The sequence below is a fragment of the Thamnophis elegans genome, chromosome 8 (assembly GCF_009769535.1).
Source record: "Thamnophis elegans isolate rThaEle1 chromosome 8, rThaEle1.pri, whole genome shotgun sequence".
NCBI classification, from domain to species: Eukaryota; Metazoa; Chordata; class Lepidosauria; order Squamata; family Colubridae; genus Thamnophis; species Thamnophis elegans.
Genome location: NC_045548.1, coordinates 59,386,465 through 59,394,828, shown reverse-complemented (window position 1 = coordinate 59,394,828; position 8,364 = coordinate 59,386,465). Strand labels below are relative to the sequence as shown.

The window sequence follows — 8,364 nt, the reverse complement described above, 5'->3', positions numbered from 1 at the left end:
GCTCAGATTTCCACTGGAGAAAACAGATCCTGGGTGACTTGAGCAGGGCGGGATTTGCTGGCTCCTTTCTGATTAGATTTTTGCACTTGAGTCTGGGTGAATGTGAGATGCCAAGTTTGACTTTGCCCTTTTGGAATGGCATTTTGCAGTGGGGGGTGATGGGTTTTGCCCTTGAGTGTTGAAAGTGGTGAGGGATCTGTGTTGACTGAGCTGTCTTCTTCTTTTTTCCCCCCAAAATTTGCAAAGGGTTATTTCTAAAAGCCGATTAGAGTTGCTAAATTGGTTTAAGATAAGCAGAGTTTAGCTTTCAGTGATTGGTGAAAGCCTTCACATTGGTTCACTTGCAGAGACACTGGATAAAAATCAGGGTAATGACTCTATAATCTCTGTTGCAGTTTGGCTACATTTCCTTTGTCTCACAACAGATCTACCCATGAAGCTGCTGCTTCTCTTCCTATGGCAACTGCAGGCTCAAAAAGAAGTACATTTGTTTAACTGAATGGTGGTGGCGACTGAATCGGAAGCCAGCAAAATGGGAGCCAAAGGTCAGAAGTTGCGGGTGAAGCCCCCTTACCACCCCTGAAGTGGCAACCGGCTGCACTTGCCCAAAACTACTAGAGATGTAAATGGTCCATTGGACCTGTGCTCTGCAGCACTCATGGCATGTATGGAGGTTTTGCACGTCGCCAGAGAGGGAGCTCCATCTGCTGAGTGCCACGGTGTAGGTTGGAGTTTGCACGCTCCATCCTGCCAGCCTGATGAAAGTGGGGCGAAGAATAGATTCCTAGTTACGACTGCTGAATGCTGCGAGCAGCATTGCAAAGCGGCTGAACTGGAAGATCCTGCTCAGCCTTCTCTCGCCCTCCTTGCGGTATCATCCTTGTCCCCAGAAATTACGACAACCGGTCATTTCCCCTGCTCCAACTTTTCAAAGGAAGAGAAGGAGACTGCATCCAAAAATGCCTGTTGCTGTGAATCAGAGACGTCCTTCACCTGCGTGGATGAAAACACCAACCACCTAAATCACCCGGGGAGCCTTGCCCATCGTAGCTGTTGCCAAGACCAAGAGTTCCTTCCCCATCCTGACCCTGACACAGAGATGCCTTCAGAATGGCCCTATGATCCACCTTCCATCATTTCCGAGGAAGAGGATGATGCTGGCTCCGAAGCCGCTGGCGGAAAATCTATTGATTACAGCTTCATCAGTGCCATCTTGTTCTTGGTCGTTGGGATTTTGTTGGTGATCGTTTCCTATGTGGTGCCCAGAGACGTAAGTGTGGATCCCAACACAGTGGCAGCACGGGAGATGGAGCGCCTCGAGAAGAAGAGTGCCCGGATTGGGGCTCACCTGGATCGGTGTGTAATTGCTGGGCTCTGCCTGTTGACCCTGGGAGGCGTTGTGTTGTCCAGTTTACTGATGATGCAGATGTGGAAAGGAGAACTCTACAGGAGGAACCGATTTGCAGCTTCCAAGGAGTCAGCCAAACTGTATGGATCTTTCAATTTCCGAGTGAAATCCTCTACAAGTGATAATATGGAGTTATCACTTGTGGAAGAGGAAGCTCTTGCTGTAACCAGTTAGCCTGGCCTTGAAGCAGCAAAAATGGGGATAGGGGGATAATTTGCATTAAATGGAAGCAAAGGATCCTTTGACTGACAAAAGCGCCTTTGCCAACCCATGAAAGGAAATTTTGCATTATAAAGGTGTATGATTTGATGCAGGGGGGAAAGAAAAGAGAGTGCGTTCAAAGTAAGTTCAACAGGTAGTCGCTGGCCTCCAACCATTCCTTTAGTCACCATTCAAAGTTACAAGAAAAAGAGATTTATGACTCATTTTTTCACCAACTGTTGCCGTGTCCCCACGGTTACGTGATCGAAATTCAGGCGCTTGGCAACTGGTATGTATTTATGACTGTTGCCCTGTCCTGTTTTCTCGTGATCATTATTTGTAATCTTCCCTGACAAGCAAAGTCAATGGGGGAAGTCAAGTTTGGTTAATGCCCGCATGATTCCCTTAACGGTTGCAGGGATGTTTAACAACTGCAGCCAAAAAGAAGGTTGTAAAACAGGATGCAACTCACTGCACAACTGCCTTGTTTACCAACAGAAATAATTGGGCTTAATTGTGGTCATAAGGCGAGAACTACCTGTACTGTCTATAGAAAACATATAGCTGTCTTGGTGTACATAGAAACCAGCTATGGTGAATTTCCAACCATGTGAACTCTGAAGGAAGTTTCATTCAGAATCGTGATAGTCAGCAGGGTGATACCACATCAAACTGTCTACATAAGAATTCCCCAACCCTTCTGGCTTGGCAGCCCAAGGGAGGAGGGGCAGGTGCCTTCATGCATGCGAATGGGGCTGCGAGCAAGCACACCCACTCATGCCAGCATTGAGTGGGTACTTGAGGCCCAGTTCAAACATGCACATGAAGGTCAACAGTGGTGCAAGTGGGAGTATGTGCTCACAGTGATGCTAGCGCCTGTGCCATGCTCACAGCAACATGGCTGTGTGACACCATAATTGTAGTGGTTCACATGCACATGGACTGGCCAACCACCCACATGGACACGTGGCCCACAGGTTGGGGATCCCTGGTCTACATTATCATACTTCAACCACTATTTTATTTACTTAAGTTACTTATTCATAGGATTAATATTCCAACTTTTATCCAGGACCAGTTTCCAATTGTTCCCCACATCATCGGCCTCATGAGGCTTGCTCCAATTTCAGCTACAGAGTTTTCCATGATTGAGAATGGACTTGAACCTTGGGTCTCCTAACCCTAGTCTAGAGCCTTAGCCATTACAATATGATGGCTATTCTTGTAATTATCAGACAGGTTTTCAAGGCCAGGTTGGAGTTGCATTTATTATGAGCTGCAAAGTCAGTTTTGTGGAACCACTTCAGGGCATTGGGGAAATGAAAATGCTGCTCTTGAATCTATATCTAGACCGACTATAATGCTGAAGACATTGGAGGAAATGGAAGAGGCAACGTGAATAGTTAGGCAAGATATTGTGGGTCTTGTTGGGTTGTTAGGATTCTTGTTGGGTTGTTAGGATTCTAGCAGCTATTCTTGGTTCCTGGATTCTGTCAGTGGCCCTGATGTGTTGTATGGGTCCTCGGTTCAATTTCATAGTTTCTTAAATAAATGAAGAGGCCATCCCTGATTAACACCATATCATTGCAGAGCAAGCTGGCTTATGTAGAAAGTCAAGAGTGGTTCTCCATTGTTCAGAAGACTGGGCATAAGATAATTCAAGGTACAGGAACTCAACTTGTTATTGAATATTAGGAAACTAAACACTTAAGTATTAAACAGTTGGGAATGAGAATCAGTTAGCCAGAGAAGTTTACTCAATTGCAAATTTATGCTGGAGGTCTGGTGGTAAGGTGAAATAGAGGCTCTGTGATCTCAGTCGGTTGTCCCAATTCTAAGATTAGGTGCCCAGGTTCAACTTAGCATCTTGGGCAAATGCAGTTGTTGGTTCTTTAACTGACTTTGATTGGGTTGTCAGCCAAGCCTCGGTAGACAAGATCAGAAAAGGCTACAGGAAGTTTAGAACTATACTTTATTAAGAGAAGGTACAATAACATGATTTTGTAAGCCTGGTTGTGCTATCCCTTCCCCTTCCTTCCTTATACTCCAGTGGATCAGAGAACTGTTTGCTTGAGGCACTTTCAGTTATTATCTAACTTCCCAGGACTTAAAGAAAGTTCTCTGCCCTCTGCCTAGATAATAGTTTTGATATATTTCTATCAAGGGGATTTCCCTTACTACAAGGGCGATTGTATCCAATTTGTATTGTATGTTCATTAAAATAAGCATGAAATGGAAAGCATGTTTTGTTTTGAACCTGGAGCAAACAGGTTGTTTCTTGGAAGTTCTGCCAAGTTTCTGGCTGGGATATTGTCTGGCAGAAAACCTGGAATAAATTAGACATTCCAGATTACAGCTGAAACAAAATCCAGGCAAAACTTATAGGGCAAGTAGAGCAAAATTAGAGCACTTCTCCCCTCTTCCACATTGCCTGTGCACCAATCCACCCACCAATCTTCTTGCTACCTTCTTTTTTCCACCTCTCTTTATGCTGTGCTTTAAGCCAAGGACATTTGTGATGGCAGTAAGGGGAGGTAAGGAAAAGAGGGCAGGCAGGCTAATTGAATATGTTGATTTGAAGTCAAAGACTGCTGTGCAACTATCCACCCAGTCACCTTCCCATAATCCTATCAGTGCCTTCTCTGTTGTGGCTCCTGCCATCCATTGCTTTGGCTCTATCCCACTCTACCATCCCAATATTTCTGCCTAGAAAACACAGGTTTTGTTCTACATACAAAGGACTAGAAACTAACTGATTGATGCACATAAAGTAAAGGTAAAAGATAAAGGTTCCCCTCGCACATATGTGCTAGTCGTTCCTGACTCTAGGGGGCAGTGCTCATCTCCATTTCAAAACCAAAGAGCCAACGCTGTCTGAAGACGTCTCTGTGGTCATGTGGCCAGCATGACTAAATGCCAAAGGTGCACTGATCTCTGTTACCTTCCCACCAAAGTGGCCCCTATTTTTCTACTTGTACTTTTACATGCTTTAAAACTGCTCGGTTGGCAGAAGCTGGGACAAGTCATGGGAGCTCAATCCGCTACACGTCACTAGGAATTCAAACCGCCGAACTGCCGACCTTTCTGATTGACAGGCTCAGCATCCTAGCCACTGAGCCACCATGTCCCTATGGATGCACATAGTAATTCATATATAGAATAAACTGCCAGTGGTTAGAATGCAGTCTTGCAGGCTAACTCTGTCACAACCAGGAGCTTGATTCCTGACGGATTCAAAGTTGACTCAACCTTCCATCCTTCCAAGCTTGGGGATAATATGCTGACTCTGTAAACTGCTTAGAGAGGGCTGTAAAACACTATAAAGCAGTAAACAGAAATAGAATAACAGAGTTGGAAGGCACCTTGGAGGTCTTCTGGTCCAACTCCCTGCTTAGGCAGGAAATCCTACACCACTTCAGACAAATGGTTATCCATCAGCTTCTTAAAAACTTCCAGTGTTGGAACATTAAGTCTAAATAAACCAGTGTTATTGCTAGTACTATTTTGAACTGCTAGATTTAATAGCAAGACATCATGTGTTGAAGCACAAGCTATCTGTTCATATCTAGACCAGACTTGATATATGCTGGCATAATTCAAAATAGACAAGTCTGAACAACTATAATTTCTGTGAGTCCTGAAAAAGTTTTTGATATGGTTTATTGGAAAGTTTTTTAGCTTAGCTTTGTATAATTTTGGATTTGGGAGTGATGTATTTTATTTAATTCTGAAATAATAGATGGTTATTTGTGGTGCCAGAGATAGGCTCACTAAAAAGGAATAATGGATAATCTGGAGTTTTGAATGTGGGATATCTTATGTTCCATCATTTAATATTGCAATCATCATGTAATGTGCCAAGTTTATTGAATTAGTCCCATATCATTAAACCTGAAATGCCAGCCCCGTTTCCTCTTCCCCCTTGAAGCTCTCAGGCTGCCTTGATGCTGACCCTGATTCACAGGCTGCCTCCTCCTCTGATTTGGCTGCTGGAGGGGCCTATGGCCAACAGGCCACAACAAAAACCAAGAGTACAAAGGGCTCGAGAGTGCCAGCTAATGTAGATCAGGACCCAGGGCTCAGGGGGACAAAGGAAATCTCTTGAAGCTTTCTAAGTCCAGCTACCTGACTTAAATCAGGCTATTTAACCGAACCGTGCAAATGTCATGCTATGAAAGTGTGCTGGTATTTAAAACAAACGGCATAAGCAGGCTGCCCAGGTGGTGGTATAATTAGTTTCATAATTCTAAAACACTTTAGACTGGACCATTTTCCAGGTACCTCTGTGAGTTGGCTGGACGGTGATTTGGCAGCCAACAGATATTTGCATATTTCCAACATTAAGTGTACCAACTCCCTTTAATTTAATAGAGGATACACACGGAAAAGTGGACTTTGATCCCTCTGCAACCCACTGAGGCATTCTTCTTGATCCTGGCAGCCTCTGAGCATTTGGCTATGATTCCTTTCCCAAAGCAAAATGGATTCTTGACATGAGATGTCAAGATGATGCAAATGGAAAAAACAAGAGGGCTGAATTGGAATGTCTTCTGCTCTATTTATCACCACCACACTTTTATTTCTTTATTTCTGTTGGAGCAGTATAGTAGAGCATCCTTCTCAAAGGATAGCAGTCTGGGTATGCGAAAAGATAAGTGACTAGAGGGCTGTAAAAGGTTTTATATATCATTTTAAATCAGTGTTTCTCAACTTTGACAACTTTTAAGATATTTGGACCTCAACTTCCAGAATTCTCCAAATGGCATTAAAATGTCCACGCATGTTAAAGTTGGCAAGGTTGAAAATGCTGCTTTGAAATGTTCTGATCTTTACCCATTTAAAAAGTGGTTTAAAATACACAGTTTATGTGTTAGTGGTAGCAATAACACTTAGACTTATATACTGTTTTACAGTGCTTTACAGCCCTCTCTAAGCAGTTTACAGAGTCAACCTATGGCCCCCAACAATCTGGGTCCTCATTTGACTGACCTTGGAACGATGGAAGGCTAAGTCAACCTTGAGCCTGGTGAGATTCGAACTGCCAAATTTCAGACAGACAGCAATCAGCAGAAGTAGCCTGCAGTACTGCATTCTAACCACTGTGCGACCTCAGCTCTTAATTAATTAATTCCTCAAGCTATTATGTAAGCAAAGCCTTGCAAGATTGGGTTTTTGTGCTGTACTGTTTTTACTTTCCAGAATCCGTCACCAGTAGAGTCAGCACTGTCGTAAGAGGGTGCCATAGTGGTTAAAATACTAGAATGATTGTAAGTGTATTGGCTTTTAATTTTCTGTTAAAGTTGGCTATGTTGGCCATATTTTCTTCCAGGCTTGTTTTAAGGATCTGGAAATCCTGGGGGTTTCCACTCCACACAAGCAAATCAAGTAATATAGTAATATTCTTCACACAACAAAGTAGACCACAGTTTGATTCACTGCGTTGGTCAAACTTGGTAAAGGTAATTATGTCTCTTCTGCAATTGAAGCTTTTCATCAGGCTAAACACAAGTGGTGTTGCATAGGTCTATTGATAATATCGATTTATTGTGTTACTAAATTTGTTACTTTGCATTCATAAAACTCTCGCCACATGTTCCCCAATGCTATTGCCTGATTTTATTTCAATTTGTTTATGCTGAAAGAGAATTGTAGTTGAGCTTTTCTTTTTTTCCAAAATTAATTGCAGGATATGTGATACAGCATGATTCAGAATTGCACAGTCTTGGAGAAAGAAGCTGTAGATAATTTTAGCTTACTTCTATCTGGATAAAAGTAAAATTTTAAAATTTTCTGCATCTCTTTGATGCTATTTAGGGATATCTACCATAATACAGCCTTAAATACAGCTGCATATGCAGCCATATACCGTATCCTTAAACATATTGCTGCTCTTTGATGTGCTTAGTTTAAAACAGAAAGAACAAAGAAATATATATTTATGGGACTGTGGTTACCCGTATAATGTCAGAACATACCCAGAAGCTCACACAAGCTGGATAAATAAAGAGAGGTAGCATAGTCTTATGCGTTTAGGTGAATAAGAATTGTGAACTAACTCATATTAAATACCTGTTGGTTAAATCGTCCACAGCAAAACTAGCTTTGAAAGATGTTTGTTCAATCAAATCATGGTGATTATTAGTGCCTCTTTAACCAGGCCTTGAGTCTTAGACACGCCTTCATGTGTGTCAGAAGAAATGGGAAAGACGACATCTAGTGCTGCTTCTTGTGATCATACAAAAGTATGATCTAATGCAGTCAAATCTTCACAAGCAAGACAATAAAAGGTAGCCATGTATTATGGCTATAAAGCCATCGTTGGGTTTCTTTGGACAAGATAAGTCCCAGGATTATGAAAAATCGAACTGCTTTGTTTCCTTGCCACAAATGCCTGAAGAAACAGAAGTATCAGAAATGTCATCATTTTTAAACTGCCAACATTCAGGAGCAATCTTGTTTGCTGCACTGACTCACTAAGATTACTATAACCTACCTGCTGTGTCGGTATATTTCATGGCAAATGACTAAACAAGAGCTTGTTCCTGGAATTTCTAATGGTCCTTTACTTGGATTCAGTTTTATGGGTCTGCTTTGAAGATAGTTAGCTAGGCTACAAAGATAGAATATTTCTTAAGAGGTCAGAATTAAATTTATTGATTTATGTTAAAGCATCATTATGCCCTTTTCTCTTAAAAGAGGGTCAATATAATGTATATACTATCAAACATATAAAATGACACTCAAGATTATTTGGC

At 42.1% G+C, this 8,364-nt stretch overlaps 1 protein-coding gene across 1 annotated transcript; it reads left to right on the top strand.

Annotated features, from left to right (window-relative positions):
• Positions 1–658: 658 nt before the first annotated feature.
• TMEM74 (transmembrane protein 74) lies at positions 659–1,582 on the top strand. The gene has a single exon (XM_032222290.1). The coding sequence runs from the start codon at positions 659–661 to the stop codon at positions 1,580–1,582; it is 924 nt and encodes a 307-aa protein (XP_032078181.1).
• The last annotated feature ends 6,782 nt before the right edge of the window (positions 1,583–8,364 follow it).

What these genes read in the sequence shown, in the direction of transcription:
- TMEM74 (XM_032222290.1), top strand. Translation starts at nt 659, where the DNA reads ATGGCATGTATGGAGGTTTTGCACGTCGCCAGAGAGGGAGCTCCATCT.